Source organism: Dreissena polymorpha, chromosome 1 (genome assembly GCF_020536995.1).
Source record: "Dreissena polymorpha isolate Duluth1 chromosome 1, UMN_Dpol_1.0, whole genome shotgun sequence".
Classification (NCBI taxonomy): domain Eukaryota; kingdom Metazoa; phylum Mollusca; class Bivalvia; order Myida; family Dreissenidae; genus Dreissena; species Dreissena polymorpha.
The window spans coordinates 127,498,456-127,519,348 of record NC_068355.1 but is presented as its reverse complement, the minus strand read 5'-3'; the positions used below and the strand labels follow the sequence as shown (position 1 = coordinate 127,519,348).

Here is a 20,893-nt window from a genome sequence, read left to right as displayed (position 1 = left end):
CATTTACCAACAAACCGATAGGAACTAAGAATGCAAAGACATTGTATTTTAATCCTGAACGATTTAATGAGCCACCCTTTCTGCTATAAAGTGACGCACGGTCCGTGGTCTCAGTATCGTAGTGTAGCGCCAATTCGCATGCTTGTGTGGCTGTAGGCTGGCCGCATTTCGCATAAGACTTATTTTAGCATGACGCGGCTCAATTTGTAGCAAACATTCAACATTTATTTTGATCGACATATGGCGGTGCGTTGATTTCATCATTTACAAGAAATTAAATTAGTTTTTTCTATCGTTGAATCCTGTTTTTCATTGAACACTATAATGCAAATGTGTATGTGAAAATAGATCGACTTGACATTTAAGTACGCATTTCGAATTGGATACCAACAGAGTGTTTTATTGCTTCGTCGCCTATTAATGCAGCTGTTTGCCGTTAACGAATGACTTCCTTACAAAAACACAATTTTGCGTAAGCGTACGTCTTTACTTCACGTTGTTTCGCCGTGGTATTCAATAGTGCACAATTTGAATCCTTCCGCGAATTGGCTGGGAGCCAAGTTTAATGTTTGAATTTGAATGCCGCAATCTGTAAACACGATAATTGATTAGTTTTACCGCTTTTTTATGTCAAGATCATGAGAATTACGAGGCCACGCGTTATCTATTGAAAAATATGGTAAACATTCAAAGGTTAAACATTGTAATTGTTCGGTACAAGTAATGAATGAAGAATATACGCGCGCTTACGTTCGCACAGCAGATTTCGATATTATTGAGCCGCGTTCTGCAAGAACATTGTTTAATGCATGTGCGTAGTGCTGTCCCTGTGTCTGTTCTCAGCGTTCAATATCCGCATTGTGTTGTCCAAGCCATTTTGCCAATCAATTTCGTTTACATTTCGAAATTAAAGAGAAGACGACAAGTGATAGCTTTCAGCATTATCTTTTATAAACGTATTAAGAGAAACCTCAGCTGAACCAGCAGCAGAGAAACATAAGGATAAATAAAAAATTTAACAAGGGACAAAATTGTCACAAAACCAGGTTTTCAATTTGAAAAAGTCTGATAAAGGGAGACAAGTCAAACTGAATTGATTGTTTAAAATTAACCCCTTTGTTTTAAAATAAATATATTTTTAGTTGTGGCGACCTTGACCTTGGATATATTGACGTAATTCTTTCGTGCGACACACCGTCCAATGATGGTAAACAAATGTGCAAAATGATTTTAAAATCTCACAATGAATGACATAGTTATGGCCCGGACAAGCTAATTTATGGCCATTTTGACCTTTGAACTCGAAGTGTGACCTAGAGATATCGACGTAATTCTTTCGCGCGACACACCGTCTAATGATGGTGAACAAATGTGCCAAATGATATTAAAATCGCACAATGAACGATAAAGTTATGGCTCGGACAAGCTTGTTCCGCCCGCCGACATTCGCCAATCTAATAACCAGTTTTTTCATTCGGAAAACCTGGTTACTAAAGAAAAAAACACGAAAAAAAACAAAAAAAAACTCTACTTAAGCTCGAACAATTGACCTTTTAATTTAAAGCTTATCACTATTACCACTTAGACATCCGTGTTGACAAACTCATTGCGTATTTTATACTACATAATTATATGTAATCCACGAAATGTCACCAATATATCGAACACAACGAAACACTCTAATTTATTAAATTGTTCCGCGTTTGTAACGCTTTATTATTTTATCAATGCCGAATGATATCGCTCAGAAACGGAAAATGTTTTTTTTTCAGTACGAGTCAACGTTATTTATTTTATTTCGCTCGCTGATGTAAAGTGTTAAAATAGAACATTGTCAGTCCATCAATCTCCATTGAAGGAGCATACTAAGTTTTCACCTTGTTTACGAAATCGCGTCTGCTTATTTAAACAGTGACCTTGCTTGATTGTTTTTGTACAGGTTAACTTTAACTGTGTACGGGTTAAGACGACTTAAAACCAAGGTCATAGTCGCTATGCCTATTGGTTGGACCAGCTGCAGCCCGAACAAAGTACGTTTGAAATCCATGGATATTTGAAATGGCGATCAAATGTTGGTTTCTCAACCTAATTACTGCTGTGTACATCAATGAAAAAATAGTGCGGGAATACAACGTCGTAAAACTTGATTATATCAAACGAATAAGCCATTTCATAGCATAATACATGTGTATGTGTGTTGGGGTTACACCGTGAAATAATTTCTTAGTAAAGTATATTATTTACTAATTTTATGTCACGCTCGTAAGAGCTCCTTAAAATATTTATTTTCTCCACACGAAAAAATTATAAATGTATTATTCCGAAAGCAACCAAACAGCCTCTAGCAATGTGATAGGCCCTAATTAGTTGAAGGTGGGCCTCTCTCTGGGAAAAACTGGGTTTCATGCACGTGCGTCAAGTTTCCCCCAAAACTAGCCTGTGCAGTCCGTACAGGCTACCGGTAATCAGGGACGACACTTTTCGCTTTCAAGATCTTTTCGTTGAAAGAAAGTCTTTTCTTGGCAAAAATCTAGTTTCCCAAAGTCAGGCTCATATCAATGAACAATCACTAACACGTAAGCATGTAAGTATAAACAAACCTTTATATTTCAATTTAATACATGTATGCGATATTGGTAAACACAGATCTATGAACATGTGCCACGCAAACTCAAGTACAAATCAAGCATGAATCCAGAAATGATTTATACTGATTCAGTAAATACTGATAAGCTGCATATTATATTGCAAGGTGTTCAGATGCTATAGTGGTGAAACGTTCATCTAAGTCTTCACAACCGATCTAAAGTATAAATTTAATTTCAGCTTTAACACTAAGTGTTTATTTATGAAACATTTAGGGCTAATTTTAAGAACATTTAACCTAAAATTACAAAACAAAATAAGCTTGCAAACAAAACGTTTTAAAACTTTGCCATATACCAACCATCAAACCTTTGTGTTGATCACATTTCAATATTTACATAACCCAATAGAAACTAATGTCAATATGGTTAATAAAAAACTAACACTGAAAGCTAATTTGGCTTGAGACTTGATATGGATTCATTGCAAATTCAAGAGCCATTTTTTGGCAATCCCAATTCATAAATAGGACATTTTCATACATGAATTAAGTGGTTTATACTTGATGGGCTAATTTCATAAGCATATAAAGCTGTGCAGTATCTTGCAAAGTACATGTTTATTTTAAGCACACACAAATAACAAGTAACAGACACTGTTAAATGTTGACCAAACCGTACTAAGTTGCTATAACTGAAATGGGAAAATGAAGTTAAAAAAAGTCTTAAACCTATTCAATTATTTTCTTCACAAATAATTGGCATAGATGTATTTTAAGAAACAAAAACTGATGATGATATTTTGTTCATGTTAATAAATAAAGGCGCAGTCCAAATTGTCAATTGAAAAACTTAGTAAACCAATCATGAGGATGCATTTGATTGGCCAGAATCAGTAGATTCTTGTAAGCCTTTTTCTAATTGGTCAGTACTTGTGACCTCATGTTTCTGCACATCTGATTGGCTGATATCAGGATGGCTCACTTTCTGCTGTATGACAGTCACATCAGTTTGTTCTGAGGCACCTGGAAAAAAGAAATATATAAATAAGAAAGGTGTAATCAGCACTGATACCATCCCATGACATGTTTAGTCAGAGACAAATATGCTATATATATTCTACAATAGAAAAATGACAAAGTGCAATAATTCTGCCAAAACTGTGTGCATTCACTTTTCTTTCCAATACGATCATCTACACATTTAGGTCATTAAAGTGTGAAACATGATTCTATAATAAATTGGAAAAACACAATCGGGGCCACAATTCTGCCCAAAATCGCTGATGCCCAAATTCCTTTCTTGACAACCATCTTCACAATCAGGTTATTAAACTCTAAAAGTTTGAGCAAGATCCACCCAGATATTGAAGAGGAGTTCAAACCACATAAGTACATACATACAGACAGACAGGTGCTATACTTATCGCCGCCCACTCAATGGGGAAATAAAATTTAAGAAAGTTTCTTAAATGGCAATAACTGCCATTTTTTTGTTGTGTTTGAAACACTGAAACTTGTTCAATCAGACCAACAGCAATGCTTAAAAACTTCATCAATAAAATCAAGAACTAACTAATATAATATTTGTTGTTTAAATATTATGAGTACAAAAATTCACGGAAAACAAATTTTCAAAAAGTGACATCCAAATTATTAACCATCATCACTAAAGCAAGAAATGTTAACACCCACAACAACCCACATGACCTACATGAAGTATCGGAGTCTTCCTTTTCCACTGAACCATCACTCTCCTCCAACGGTCTGTCCCCTGACCCTTTACCTTCGTTGACCTCCAAATCCTGACCTTTGACCTCTGACGTCTGAGAAGAACCGTTTGCCTTGGCAACTTCAGAATTTGTTTGCATGGATTCTGCCATTTGGGTGAGAGTCTCTTTGGTGAGACCTAAGTTTGCCAGTTCTTGAGTAACAGCTGAAAAGAAATGAGCCACACTTTGAGAAAACTGGGCTAAACCCTTTACCACTTAGATACGTATTTGACACATTGAAGTCCTATAGAAAATCAGTTTAAAATTACTGGTAAGTTTTTTCTTAATATATTCAAGTATGAAAGGCTTCAATTTCAACCCTAAGATACTGGAGTTACTCACAGGCTGTTCTGATTGTATGCTGTTTTCACATAGCAATTTTCACTTTGCTTCCGAGTGGGAAAGGGTTAATGCATGTGGGTAAAGTGGGAAAGGGTTAATGCATGTGGGTAAAGTGGGAAAGGGTTAATGCATGTGGGTAAAGTGGGAAAGGGTTAATGCATGTGGGTAAAGTGGGAAAGGGTTAATGCATGTGGGTAAAGTGGGAAAGGGTTAATGCATGTGGGTAATGTGGGAAAGGGTTAATGTGAAAGGGTTAATGCATGTGGGTAAAGTGGGAAAGGGTTAATGCATGTGGGTAAAGTGGGAAAGGGTTAATGCATGTGGGTAAAGTGGGAAAGGGTTAATGCATGTGGGTAAAGTGGGAAAGGGTTAATGTGAAAGGGTTAATGCATGTGGGTAAAGTGAGAAAGGGTTAATGCGAAAGGGTTAATGCATGTGGGTAGTGTTTTCTCAGATAAGCCTGTGCAGACTTATCAGGGACAAAATTTTTTGAAGTTTTTTATTTAAAAAAGTCTCTTCTAAATTAAAATTAAGTCCAGGCTAAAAGTGTAATACCTGATTAACCTGTGCGGACTGCATATGCATTACGACAATGTTTGATGGTTTTTTATTCAAAGCTGAACAGTAATGGTTTTTCTTTTGGACTGATTTTGTATGACACAATTAAGTATTCATAGTTTGAATACCATATAGTTGAAATTCTACAAGTATGATACACAAAAAGACATTGACAGATGCACATCAAACAATCAAGTCACAGACGAACAATATATTCTTCAAAATTTAAACATCCATTTTGCAAAATTATACTATTCAAATAATAATGAAATGAAAAGTTAACACATGAAATGCATTTTGTGATGCTTTTCTCTAAACTCCCGAAAAAACATGATATGAATGATAAAAAATTGACATTTATCATCACAAAAAAGGAATGTATGTTATTTATTTGATTTCATGACAAGTTAATCCTAATTGAATCACTAGCATGTACTTGTGAGTTCTATAATTATGCAACATAAATACAGTATCTACAAAGTTTGAAATAGGACAACATCTAATATGGGAACCCATTTAAGCTATCATTTCATGTAATCTTTAATACAGCCACTATAGCTGCACGGAATGGTTCAAGGTAGAAACATTTGAGATTTCATCCAGTCAACAATTGGCTGTGTGTTATGTCTACAGAACACAATATCTTATATCAGCAGATATGACTTGCCATCTATTGTGAGAAGGAACACTTGAGAGGGTAAAGGCCAAGTAAACAAGTTTATTAATACCAGTGTGTAATATACTGCAGGCTGTACAAAGATATCATCTGCATGTGGGTTAAGGACAAGGATTCATACATGTCTCGTGACACTTTGCGGCATAAAAACACAGAGTATTAGCTGCATAAGAAGCAATATACATGTAGTGTTTCCTGTGCTGCAGCTATATAAGAGCCTTGTTCTGGGAAAACTCATTAGCCTGTGAGACTGCACAGGCTTATATGGGATGACATTTTACGCACACACATTAAGCCCCGTTATCCCATTAAACCCTGTTTTCCCTGATTGTGGCTTATCTGCACTCTTGAGGTCCTGGGTTTAATCCTCAGTAAGACAGCATTCACATGATTGTTCCTGATACATAGAGCACTGGTTTTACCCAGGAAACAGACACAATTTTTTTTGCGTTAACTGCAATCAAGCTTAAACTAAATAAGCTCACATTAAAACTTAATTAGAAAAAACAGATTTCCTAACTCACATATTTTTTCACTCTCCAGCAGTTTTCTGGCCTGTCTCTCTGCTTGCATGGCCCTACATAGGGACTCCAACTTGGTAATTTTTGTGACCAATAAGCCCCTCTCTCTGTCATATTTTGTTTTCTGAAAGAAGACATTATAGCTGGGGTATATTTATCATGTATCATGCAAATATGGGTCTTATGGCACATGCTGCCAGCGCAGCTCCACACTTGCCTGAGCATTCGCATAGTCTGGTCAAGAGCTTCTTTGTGTGTTCATGAGACCACAGAGCTTTGCATGACTTAATAGCATACTGGGTTGCTCCTAACCAGACTTTGCGACTGCGCAGACTTGTCTGCAGTTTTGCTTCATACTTTAGAAAACAAAACATGTGGTTTGGTAAAAAACAAATTAAATCTGATATCATTTTCGACTCCATTATTTTGGAAAAGCTGGTTGTGGCCAAATTTCTAATATACAATCTCTATAATTATTATGAGATGCTTTTTGCACACAGCATTTGCAATTACAATATCATTACTGAAATTCCATTTTAAGGCACACTATTAAACATCATGAGCAAAGAATGAACATTTTATCACAAATATTTTATTGAACATTCCCCCATAAATGTTTGTACATTTTCAGCCAAGACTGAAAAGATGTTTACTTATTATATTAAAGTGCCAAAACATATACATATAAATAGATCCAAATAATATGCAGCAGTCATGTGTTCTCCCAGAAATAGACTGTCATTTTTCTATAGGTCAGAAAATAGAGTACATCTAACTTCAGTAGACCTGTGAAGAACTTTAAAATGTCAATAACCTGTTTACACTCACTCAATAAGCGATAAAACAGACCCTTTGCCTGCAACAGCTCACCTCTGTTGATATAAAACATAGCAGGTCACAGTAACCTTGGCATACTTCTACAAGTGCAGGCCAACTAAATACCAAAGGGAGATAGATTTCATCATTCTGTTAAAAACATACGCTGACTAGAGTTGTCTTTCTTAGAAGTCAAAATATATTTTTGGAATTTGTTGCTGCATATGATTTGATTACACAAATTTCAACTTGAATGTGTTTCCTTCCAATTTTCAATTGGAAAGTTTATCAATAAAACAAAAGCATACATATTTCAGACGATGATTTTGAATAAAGATCTAGATGTTCCCACTTAAAGCACATATAATATAATTTTGAATTTTTATTTGAGTTTTGGAAACACAGATCTTGTTCGAAACATGGTGGGCCATTAAATGACCATTCAGGCCACAGTTGGAAATTGTTTCTTGCCCACTTTGCCCAAAGTGTGACATTTGAGATTGATTGTTCATGTGTCATGCTGTCTAAATGAGATGAAAAATTGTGGTATTGATTCCTTTTTATTCACTGATGCATGATGAAGAAAGAGTGTGGTTATGACTTCAAGGACGATAACACTCTAGCAAATTGATTAGATCTGGACTCAAAAAACAAATGAGTCGCGGTGTGGGAAAACAGGGCTTAATGCATGGAACAACACGTTTCCCCATAAACTTGATTTTCATGTAGAATAGACTTCTTTTAATGAAAAAATTCCATAAACAGCAGCAATTGTCGTTCCTGATTAGCCCATGCGGACTGCACAGACTAAACTTGGACGACAATTTACACACATGATTTAAACCCCGTTTTCACAGAGTGAGGCTAATGTAATACAGCTTTGTCAAAAACATGACTAATACCCGAACCATACCCATTGCTTAATTCAGGGGCAAATAACTCAAGACTGGTAAATTACTGCACATCAACATCAAATTATGCACATCTACACCTCATGATTTTTACTAATGCAAAGTTTCAAATGAAAAACTCAAGAACATTTGTGTCTTGCACAACTTTCCCATCATTTTTATAATAAAGTTTAAGTTTCAAATCAATGGCAACATAAATGTACATGTCTGCTCAACAGATGTGAAGTAGTTTGCTCCACACATTGATAACATTTTATAACATTTTATACCACAGATCGACTGACAAACAAACTGACAGTGACTCCAATATACCCCTTCCCTCACATTGTATAAAAAAGCTGTGCTCATTGCAGCCCAATAGATTTCAAAATTGACCTCAACCCCATAGTATCAAAGTGAACATACATTAGCCATTATTCAATGCTAAAGGACTATTCTCACCTCCTCTGCCATTTCTAGGAGAGCTCTGTTTGCCCCTTCCCATTTGGTCTTCCACTGAGCCCCATCCTTCTCTAGTTTCTTGCAACGCTTGCCCATCTGTAAAGGTAAACACATGTGAATATACAGGGCCTTTCTTCTCAAAGATCCTTGAATAGGGAAAACTTCAGGAACTTCCAAAATCATTAAGCTGCCCTGTTGGAAAACTGGGTTAATGCATGTATGTAAAGTGTCATCCTAGGTCAACCGGTGCATTCAGCACAGGTAGAATTCCATTAAGACATGTGAGGAGCTTTATGAATACTGTCACAGGTAGGGGCTTACACTGTTGCAAAAATGTTGGAAGACATTGCTTCTATGACTGATATAGAAATTGTTCTTGCTTATTTTAAAGGCAATACAATTTATAAGATTCCCTATGTCTCTCCCCTTCAAAAAAAACTCGTCGGATTGACACTGATCTCAAAATCAATCCTGGAATGCTAAAATCCGGATTTCCGGAAAAATCCGGACAATTGACACGCTTGATAAATCCAATTGATACTTCTTATAAACTTAATTTTTTGATTTTTTGATTTTTTGTTGCTTTTTTCAAAAGTATATCTGTCATATCAGGGCAGTAAGTTTACTAAATCACACTTTTTGTGGGCAAGCTGGATTGCCAGTACTTAGGGCACGTACTGCTGGTAACTGATAACTGTCCTAATTGAATCATGAGTGTGGGGAGAATGACCTTAGACAATATTTCATGACCAATCACCACTTATTTTATGTGGCCAGGCCAGGGATTGAACCCGCAATCTTCAGATTTGTAGCCACAACTCTATCATGTGAGCTAGCGAAACTGTTAAGATTTTCAATAACACGTTCAATAAATCTTGTCTCACAGATATTCTTTATTTCATATTTAAATAGCATTTTTCTCCTTTTCATTTGTGTCAGGAAATAGGAAAGTAATTTAACTTCACGGCAACAGCATTAATGCAAAAATAAGGCATATTTTTCCAGACTCTTGATACAATGAATACAGCATTTTTTTAAATTTAAAATCAGGTCCAGAAATCAGTCCCATTCCCATTGAAAAAGTATATATTTTCCCAAAACGGGAGCTAAAAATTCCCAATACACTGCAACTCCAATATATCACGGTCCGTTATATCGCGTTGTCCAATATATCGCGAATCGGCTATGGCTCCCAAAAATCTGACGAGCATAATCCCCAAATAAAATGTTTTAATCTGAGAATTTGATGAATTAAAATCCGTTTCAAGCTAGTATTTTTCCTTTTTTTCACCAACTTTAATCCAACATTCATAATCCAGTTTTGACCAGATTGTTTGCTTACATTGTACATCACTTTAACACCTGTGTACTGCGATAAACAATAGCCCCTCTTGTCAAACATCACAGGTCATTTCGGGTGTTGCCATTCTGTATTGAATTTGCTTTGAACTGCCGAAACGCACCAGTACACACATGATGGTGTACACAATTATAACTGTAAATGTCACAAGTCAATACTGACCTATCTCAACAATCTGTGTGCGTTAGATACAGTGTAAACTACTTGCTTTTAATTGAGAGGAAAATATCCCTCAGTTTGTCAAAATGCACTACTGTTAAAACCCATGCTTTGCATGCTTTTCATGAGAATGAATGACGTCATTTTGTACATGGGTCTAATTTGTGCATGCTTTCTTGAACAATACAACTCGTCAATGTTTTTCGGATTACAAATTTAATTATATGCATTTAAAAATACTCACAAGGAATAATGTTTTGTGTTATACCAATGAATAACATATGGATATAACACATAAATGAATAAGGTAGGTAAATAGCGTGTTTTGAGATTGCATAACGATGCTAATGCATACATATACATGCATACATAACCTTACAATTTATATCGCGCACCGGATATATCACGGTCGCGATCTTTGGACCCCTTCAACCGCGATATATTGGAGTTGCAGTGTAGATTGTTTAAAAAAAAAATATTTTTTTTTAGATCTCAATATTTTGTTCAACTCCCATCCACATAAGTTCTACCTTAGTAAATATAATGCTTGAAACACTTGTATTCTCAATTTTGAAGCATTTTTTTAGCAAAACAACAACAACACTAATTTCCCAATTTGAGTCAAAACACAGCAAATTTTCCCAATCCAAAGGGACCCGGCCCCATTCCCAAAATGGTGAAAAAAACACATATGATCACATGCAACAAGAGATGTGTTCATTAGAAATACACTGTCCCCTTCTGCGCCGCTCTGACAAAAAAAAAACTTTGACAAATCAATCATTTGAGTTATAAATAATCAAAATAACAAGATGTGTTTGTGAAACACTATGTCCCCGTATATGACGTTTGACTTTGAAGGATGACCTTGACCCTTCACCACTCAAAATGTGCAGCTCCATGAGATACACATGCATGTCAAATATAAAATTGCTAGCTTCAATATTGCAGAAGTGACATTACATGAGCAATTTTGACCCATATATTTGACCTTGAAGGATGACCTTGACCTTTCACCACTCAAAATGTGCAGCTCCATGAGATACACATGCATGCCAAATATCAAGTTGCTATATTCAATATTGCAAAAGTACTCATAAAATTAGCGATTTCGGCCACATATATTTGACCTCTGACCTTGAAGGATGACCTTGACCTTTAACCACTCAAAATGTGCAGCTCCATGAGATACACATGCATGCCAAATATCTAGTTGCTATCTTGAATATTGAAATATTGCAAAAGTGTACATTATGAGCGATTTTGACCCATATATTTGACCTTTTACCTTGAAGGATGACCTTGACCTTTCACCACTCAAAATGTGCAGCTTCATGAGATACATATGCATGCCAAATATCAAGTTGCTATCTTCAATATTGCAAAAGTTATTGCATATGTTAAAGTTGGCACAAACCAACAGACCGACCAACAGACAGGGCAAAAACAATATGTCCCCCACTACTATAGTGGGAGACATAAAAAAATCTGTACAGTAACTGTGAAAAGAACTTAAATTCTTGGTGAGGAAATATATAATCTGAGATTTATAATTATATAAATTACTTCTCTTGAAAATAATTGTCTCTAACAAATCTCCATTTTTAGTAGCAAATAATTAAAAGCCACTACCGTGACTGTAGATTCACCACTCAAAATGTGCAGCTCCATGAGATACACATGCATGCCAAATATCAAGTTGCTATGTTCAATATTGAATAATTATCTCCCTTTAACTTCCCTTGGATTTGTATTTTTGACCTTAGACCTTGAAGGATGACCTTGACCTTTTACCACTATGTGTTTGTCAGACGGACAGTGCGAAAACTATATACCCCCTTTTCTTCGAAAGGAGGCATAAAAAGTTCAATTAAATTCTTATAATTACAACACAAAGTGACTCTTTTACTAGACACATTCACCTTGATTTTGAGAGGAAACCATTTTTTTTTCATTTACTATTAATATCCTAAATTGTTGACCTTGACCCAATTCGCCCATTATGCAAACAAAATAAAGTGACTGTACAATTTATATTTGTGTGCATCACAAAAACTCATTTTGTTAGTGAGATATCTGTCATTTTTCTATATTTAGTAACAGTGACCTTGACCTTGGTCACACCATTGCCATGTCATGGAGATTACACTGGTTTAATTTATTTTTAAGTTATCAAGTACAATATCTTCAATATCTACTATGACCTCGACAACACACACCCAATATGGAATCTGACGCTAGACATGGATATTGAACATGTACGTAGTTTCAATACACTAGGTCATTTTTTATTAACTTATTGAGTTGAAACCATTTATCTTTATTTAGTTCTAAGAAACTGACCCATCTGCAATCTCAAAGGAAGTCTTTATAGAACATATCAATGTTTGTAGCTGCATGAACATAGCTAAATTTGTTTTTTAAATTACTTTTGAGTTACTTAGCAGAATACATGTTTTCTATTTTAAACATTGACCTTGACCTCCTGCATAACCCAAACATTAACCGTACAAAAGACTGAATATTAAGTATTTATATAGTAAGTTTCATTACAAAAGCTCAATTAATTCTTGTTTTATTGCGCAGATTTTTCTAATAAACATCTATTAGAAGAATGTATTAGTCTAATTTTATTATAAGTGACCTTAACTTTGACTCAATCATCCCATCCACAGGTGAGGGGGGGAGGGGAGGGCTTGATACAAGGTATCTACATAATAATAATGTTTGCTGGCTATATCTTTTTAGCTGTATGAGCTGTAACTTGTCTATATAGCTCATATGTAAAATGTGTGTCAAACTTTCCAACAAGAGTGGCCAATATGGGAAAATATGTTAGAATTTGAATGATATTCCTTAAAGAACTATTAAAACACAAGCTCAACAATAAACTTTAATACCTTTCTTCTACAAGTCAAGGTAGGTCATGGAGCTGGATTATCCAATCAGAATGAAGCGTTTACTTGAAAACCATGCAATTATTTTACAATGAAGCATACAATAAAGGTGAGTACCTTGTCCATTTCTGTTTTAAACTTTCCAAACATTTCTTCACTTTTCTTGATGGTGGACTGGAACTCATCATACCTCTCCTTGTACATGTTCAACTGAAACACAACGCCAGGATCAGGGCCCAGTTGTATCAAAGATGATCACGTCATGCAAAAATGGGTCTTATGCCAAGTGCGGCTAGTGTAGCTCCGACCCAGCCTACGCACCCATGCATTCTGGACAGATGCTACCCTGTCCAGTAATGAGACCGTGAAACCTTGCCTGACTTTATTACGCAGAGCAAAGCTCTTGACCAGAATGTGCAATTGCGAAGGCATGGCAAGAGCTACACTGGCTGCATATGGCATAAGATCAATTTTTGCATGATGCCGGTCAGATCTAATGCCAAATTTTAGTTACAAATGAATTTCAGTTCAAAACAAATAAACATCTATGTACTCTTACTAAACAACATCTAAAAGATTAAAATAAAGCAAATACAATTACAGAAATCATCATACACACCTCCTGATCTTTAAGCTGAAGTTTCTTAAAGTATTCTGTTGACTGCAATATCAACTGAAAAAGAGAATATGCAGGTATAAGATTTTATATAAACATTATGAATATGGTATGACCCAATATATTTAAGAAAGCTTTTCAAAACTATACCAGTACTGAGTGCAAAAACTTGTGCCATTAACTTACACTGCACTTCTTGAGAAAGAGAGAGGGTTGAATGGTTATAGCAACTAGAGCTTGTTTCTATAGTGACAAAGAAAACGTCCCATGCCATGTGTCTTTAGCAAGTTGATAAAACAAGAGATCCAAGGCCCTAAGGCGTTGAACTAAGACCAAATGGAACCTAACTAGTAAGAGCTTGTAGTGTTTCACAACTGGGAAAAGTTCATGGCAATGTCTTCAGACATTGATAGATGTTAAGCCTATTGAGAGCTGTAAAACCCATTGAGAGTTGTTAAGCCCAGAGACGCAAAAGCCAATTGAGAGATGTAAAGCGCATTGAGAAATGTTAAAGCCCATTGAGAAATGTTAAAGTCCATTGAGAGATGTAAAGCCCATTGAGAAAAGTAAAAGCAAGAGATGTTAAGCCCATTGAGAGATGCAAAAGCCAATTGAGAGATGCAAAAGCTAATTAAGAGATGTAAAGCCCATTGAAAAATGTTTAAGCCCATTGGGAAATGTTCAAGCCCATTGAGAGAAGTAAAAGCCCATTGAGAGAAGTAAAAGCTGATTGAAAGATGTAAATGCCCAGTGAGAAATGTAAACGCCCATTGAGAGATGTAAAACCCCATAGATTTATGTAAAAGCCAATGGAGAGATGTAAAGCCCATTGAGAGATGTTAAGCCCATTGAAAGATGTAAAGCCCATTGAGAAATGTTAAAGCCCATTAGAAATGTTAAAGACAATTGAGAGATGTAAAAGCCCAGCGAGGGAAGTAAAAGCCCATTAAGAGAAGCAAAAGCCCATTGAGATATGTATAAGCCCTTTGAGAGATGTAAAAGCCCATTGAGAGATGTAAAAGCCCATTGAGATGTGTATAAGCCCTTTGAGAGATGTGAAAGCCAATTGAGAAAAGTAAAAGCCCATTGAGGGAAGTAAAAGCTGTTTTTAAGATGTAAAAGCCCTTTGAGAGATGTAATAGCTAATTGAGAGAAGTAAATGCCGTTTGAAAGATGTAAAAGTCTATTAAGAGATGTAAAAGCCCATTAAGAGAAGTAAAAGCCGATTGAAAGATGTAAAAGCCCTTTTAAAGACGTAAAAGCCCAGTGAGAAATGTAACAAGAGGGCCATGATGGCCCTAAATCGCTCACCTGATTCATTAAGATCAGATGAAAACTATGACCTCTATTGTCTACACAATGTTTTTCTATGATTTGACCTAGTGACCTAGTTCCTGACTCTAGATGACCCAAATACAATCCAGATTTCATCAAGATAAACATTCTGACCACAGTTCATAAATATTGGATGAAAACTGTGACCTCTATTGTCAACACAAGGTTTTTCTATTTATTTGACCTAGATTTTTACCCCAGATGACCCAAATACAATCCCACCCAGATTTCATCAAGAATTCTGACCAAATTTCATAAAGGTTGGATGAAAACTGTGATCTCTAATGTCTACACAAGGTTTTTCTATTATTTGACCTAGCGACCTAGTTTTTGACCCCAGATGACCCAAATAAAATCCCAACCCAGATTTCATCAAGATAAACATTCTGACCAAATTTCATAAAAATTGGATGAAAACTGTGACCTCTATTGTCTACAGAAGGTTGTTCTATTATTTGACCTAGTGACCTTGTTTTTGACCCCAGATGACCCAAATACAATCCCAAACCGGATTTCATCAAGATAAACATTTTGACCAAATTTCATCAAGATTGGATGCAAACTGTGACTTCTGCTGTCTACACAAACAAATTGTTGACGGACGGACACACGCAGGCACGCACAACGGACGCCGGACATCGCACGATCACATAACCTCACCGTGTCACTTCATGACAGGTGACCTAAAAATATGTGTCGGAGATAAACATGAACAGTTGTGGTTAAAATCCCATAGAAACAAGGGCTGTTTGTAAAACATGCATGCCCCCCTATGTGGGCTATAAGTTGTAGTAGCAGCCATTGTGTGAATACGTTTTTTGTCACTGTGAATGGTGGTGGTGGTGGTGTAGTAGTAGTAGTAGTAGTAGTAGTAGTAGTAGTAGTAGTAGTAGTAATAGTAGTAGTAGTAGTAATAGTAGTTGTAGTAGTAGTAGTAGTAGTAGTAGTAGTAGTAGTAGTAGTAGTAGTAGTAGTAGTAGTAGTAGAAGTAGTAGTAGTAGTAGTAGTAGTAGTGGAAGTAGTAGTAGTAGTAGTAGTAGTAGTAGTAGTAGTAGTAGTAATAGTAGTAGTGGTAGTAGTAGTAGTAGTAGTAGTAGTGGTAAAAGTAGTAGTAGTAGTGGCAGTAGTAGTAGAAGTAGTAATAGTAGACGTGGTGGTGGTGGTGGTGGTGGTGGTGGTGGTGGTGGTGGTGGTCGTCGTCGTAGTAGTAGTAGTACTAGTAGTAGTAGTACTAGTAGTAGTACTAGTAGTAGTAGTAGAAGTAGTAGTAGTAGTAGTAGTAGTAGTAGTAGTAGTAGTAGTAGTAGAAGTAGTAGTAGTAGTAGTAGTAGTAGTAGTAGTAGTAGTGGTAGTAGTAGTAGTAGAAGTAGTAGTAGTAGTAGTAGTAGTAGTAGTAGTAGTAGTAGTAGTAGTAGTAGTAGTAGTAGTAGTAGCAGTAGCAGTAGCAGAAGCAGTAGCAGCATTACAAGACCAATACTTAAGAATGATCAAATGGGAAAAGGTAACCTAGCACTGGCAGTAAATATGGGGCTCATTTACAGGTCAGATTTGGAATCTCTGCTGTAAAATGAGATTTTGAATGAATTAAAGGGAGGCAAATCTGTAATAAAAAGAACATGCATAAACAGTAGTTGTTTCCCTTGTTTGAACCATTCTAAATCCTTACAAGTTTGGAAAGAATTGGATGAAAAATTTGGACTTTATTGCATAAACACCATTTTCTCAATTCAAGGGGAGGTAATTCTGTACTTTATGGACCAATAATGCTCATTTTTTTGTAGGGTTCGTGTCCTCATTGATATAAAGACACTGTGCAAATTTGGAAAGGATCGGACAAAAAATGTGGAAGATTTTTGAAATTTTTCACAAAATAGGCAAAAACGAATAAACATGCAAAGTTCAACGAGCTCCTGCGGCCATGTTATTTGACGAATCAAACTTCTTTGAACAACTTTTTCAGGGGAGCCTTCAAAGGTCATCCCTGTGAAATTTTTTGAAAATCTGATGAGCGGTTTCTGACAAGAAGATTTTTTAAGGTTTTTACCATATATGGTCATGGCGGCCATCTTGGTTATGTGATCATTTTTTTTTTAAACAATTCTTTTGTCCCATGACCTAGGGATGCTCCACATGAAATTTAGTTGAAATTGGCTCAATTGTTTAGTAGAAGAAGATGTTTACAAATTGTTTACAGACAGACGCTAAGTGATCACAATAGCTCACCCCGAGCTATCGCTCAGGTGAGCTAAAAACCCATTAAGAATAGTAGAAGCCCTTCGAGAGATGTAAAAGCCCTTTGAGAGATGTAAAAGCCTATAGAGAGAAGTAAAAGCCCAGTGAGAGATGTTAAAGCCCTTTGAAATATGTAAAAGACCATTGAGAGATGTAAAAGCCCATTTAGAGAAGTAAAAGCTCATTGAGAGATGTAAAAGCCCATTTAGAGATGTTAAAGCTTATTGAGAGACAGGTTTTTTTTCCCACTTTTTGGGAAGATAGCCCATGGCTTTGGAATTGGGAATTTTATCGGCATTTTGGTGAAATTGGGAAAATAAATTCATTAGCCTTTTTTTCCACACGAAAAGTCCACTGATTAGGGAAATACTTAATTTGATTTAACTCTTTATAATCATTCAAATTAAAAGAAAAAAATCATTTTATGCTTTGTTAGATGTAATTGAATTAAAATTGAGATATAATACACATAAGACTTCTTTCTAAAAAAAAAAAATAATATTTTTTTTTGTTTTTTTGGAAATTGGGAATTTTTTGCCACATTTTGGGAAAAAAAGTATACTTTTTGGGATTGGGAACATAGCCGAATTTCGGCTATAAAATCGGGCCAAAAAAAACCCTGAGAGATGTAAGAGCCCATTGAGAGATTAATAGCCCAGTGAGAGAAGTAAAAGCCCATTGAGAAATGTAAAGCCCATTGAGAGATGTAAAAGCCCATTGAGAGTTGTAAAGCCCAGTGAGAAAAGTAAAAGCCAAGTGAGAGATGTAAAAGACCATTGAGAGATGTAAAAGCCCACTGAGAGATGTATAAAAGCCAAGTGAGGAATGTAAAAGACCATTGAGAGATGTAAAAGCCCACTGAGAGATGTATAAAGGCCAAGTGAGAGATGTATGAGCCCACCAGGAGATGTATAAATTCCAATTTTGAGATGTAAGAACCCAGTGAGAGATATAAAAGGCCCAGTACTACATGTACACGCCCTATGCTAGACGCGTACCAGTTCCCTCTCCTTCTGAGACCTGCCCTGCTCCTCCTGTAGTATGGCTGTGGCCTGCTCCAGTTTGGCATCCGCAAGCTTCTGCTCCAGCTCTCTGTGCTGTATCACCTTTGCTACTTGCTGAAATGAAAATAAGCCTTATAATGGGAAAATGGAATTAGCGCATGTGCGTAAAGTGTCGTCCCAGATTTGTTTTTGCAGACATCAGGGCTGACACTTTTTGCTTATATTGCAAGCTTCTGCTTTAGCTCTCTATGCTGTATCACTTTGGTAACTTGCTGAAATGCAAAAAATATATTTCCAAATATCAACTGTTTGTCTATTTGAATGTATAGATGTTTTCAACCGTACTTTAATCACATGACGGTCTGTTAATCATTGGGTAAGCTGGTTTACCAGCACTAAGTGCACTCTACAACATCGGTTTTAAACATGAATCCACTGTTTGTGGAATAAGTCATCCTGGATCAAGCTGTATTTGAACTCAGTCTCTGAATGATGATTTTTGACAAATTTAGATCAGGGGTTTTGCTTTTGGAAAAAATAAGCCACCCAATCCCATATAATAGCTAAACCTCTTCTTTTTAATTTTGATCCAGTAAAGGGTAGAACAATTATTTGAGCAATTTTCACTTTGATGAGAAGGATTAAATCAGCCAAAGCATATAAAGAAATACCACAGCCCTGTAAATACCGATGTATTTAGCCCAATTTTTAACCCATACCACTGAACATGAGCCTCCTTCTGTGAAAACCAGGCTTAATGCATGTGCGTAAAGTGCCATCCCTGTGTCAGTCAGCTGGGAAAACCAGGCTTAATGCATGTACATAAATTGCCATCCCTGTGTCAGTCAGCTGGGAAAACCAGGCTTAATGCCTGTGCATAAAGTGCCGTCCCTGTGTCAGTCAGCTGGGAAAACCAGGCTTAATGCATGTGCATAAAGTGCCATCCCTGTGTCAGTCAGCTGGGAAAACCAGGCTTAATGCATGTGCGTAAAGTGCCATCCCTGTGTCAGTCAGCTGGGAAAACCAGGCTTAATGTATGTGCGTTAAGTGCCAACCCTGTGTCAGTCAGGGACCACACATTCCCCTTTTAATGTATTTTACATTTAAAGGAGGTCTCTTCTTAGCCAAAAATATAGTTTGAAGGGAAAGTTTTGTCCATGTTAGCCTATGTAAAGTGCAAGGGCTAATTTGGGACAACATTTTACTCACAAGGATTAAACCCCGTTTACCCAGAGCAAGGCTCATATACATTCAGTATTCACAAAGTGGTAGCCTACCAGTTCGCTGGCCTCAGATTGCTCTATTCATTCGGTATTCACAAAGTGGTAGCCTACCAGTTCCCTGGCCTCAGATTGATCTATACATTCGGTATTCACAAAGTGGTAGCCTACCAGTTCCCTGGCCTCAGATTGCTCTATGTATTCACAAAATGGTAGCCTACCAGTTCCCTGGCCTCAGATTGCTCTATGAACTTCTTCAGTTTGCCAGCAAGGTCCGCGTTCTCCTCTCGTAGCTGCTTGTTTCTCTCGTGGTTCTCTCCCATCTGAGTCTGGATTTCACCTATAGTAGTCTGAAATGTAATAAATAAAACTGATGGTTGGATTAAACCTACTAATTTTAGCATCGAAAGCCGAAGGCATATTAAAACGCTCTAAAGTCCGTTTCCTGGGTAGAACCAGTACACAACAGTATCGAATAATACCCCCCCCCACAGGATGTCCTTAAATGTAGCACGATGTTAAAGAATGTCTAGATTAAAACCAAGGAATACAATTGTTAATTCTTAAAGAAGGATGACACTACTAGTCACAACCAAATGTTTTCATGATCTCATGATAGAAAAATCTGGTTAAAGCCACTTGCCATTCAGGCCCTCCCAACTTTAAAATCGAGTCACACTTTCTTACTTTGCAGTAGTCTGTAGTTATACATTTGTCCTTTTCACCTCTATCAAGGCATGAGTTATGTCAATTAAATAGTGAATATTAAGCTGCTTTGATACTTAGTGGTAAAATAAATGCGGTCAATGTAAATATTAAGCCAGATACACACATTTGCTGCTTACAGTAACAAACAGTATGATCAATACATTATACAGCATAGACACAGTCCAATCTGATGCCATCTTAACAGTTTACCCCATAAAAGCTAAGTGAAAATGGCTTTTGCAACCAGCAGTCTGTTCAGGTTTTATTTTGTTTGCTGCTTATTAGTATCTACGGTTTGGAAATGAAGCCTTTAAAACTTGAATTAAGTTTATTAGAAAGGTATTTAATTAAATGTAACTTTCTAAGGGACTACAAATGCTGTAAAATATGTATATAACTGGTAAAGGGTTCAGGCACTTACCGATCTGAATACAATGTCACGTGATCTGGACAGTTAGCTGGAGAAAATTTTAGTGGACAAATGGAGCAGGCTAGAGCTATTTCACAACCCTGGTTCTTCTACACATTAAGGTTATACAACTGGATGCATATACATGTACAGATGGATTGATGGACAAGTGCAATGCGTAACGCCCCCAGACATTCCCAAAAGTATTTTAAGTCCACAGGACATCCGGTCCGGTAGTCTTAGATAACTTGCAGGACCGGACTGGGATTCATAGGACCAAAACAACAATGTACAAACATATATATCGTATTTATATATTTGCGAAGTTAAGT

At 36.5% G+C, this 20,893-nt stretch overlaps 1 protein-coding gene across 2 annotated transcripts in view; it reads right to left on the bottom strand.

The window, feature by feature from the left end:
- Positions 1-2,585: 2,585 nt before the first annotated feature.
- LOC127849200 (gamma-taxilin-like) overlaps positions 2,586-20,893 on the bottom strand; it is a 56,070-nt gene continuing 37,762 nt past the window's right edge. For both annotated transcript variants that reach the window (XM_052381921.1, XM_052381929.1), the window contains 8 exons: positions 19,666-19,794; positions 18,219-18,338; positions 13,657-13,710; positions 13,155-13,247; positions 8,622-8,717; positions 6,457-6,577; positions 4,299-4,520; positions 2,586-3,610 (listed from right to left, as the gene is read on the bottom strand). In XM_052381921.1, the coding sequence (XP_052237881.1) occupies positions 3,450-3,610; positions 4,299-4,520; positions 6,457-6,577; positions 8,622-8,717; positions 13,155-13,247; positions 13,657-13,710; positions 18,219-18,338; positions 19,666-19,794 (996 nt within the window). In that variant the 3' untranslated portion in view covers positions 2,586-3,449. The remainder of the gene's footprint in view (positions 3,611-4,298; positions 4,521-6,456; positions 6,578-8,621; positions 8,718-13,154; positions 13,248-13,656; positions 13,711-18,218; positions 18,339-19,665; positions 19,795-20,893) is intronic.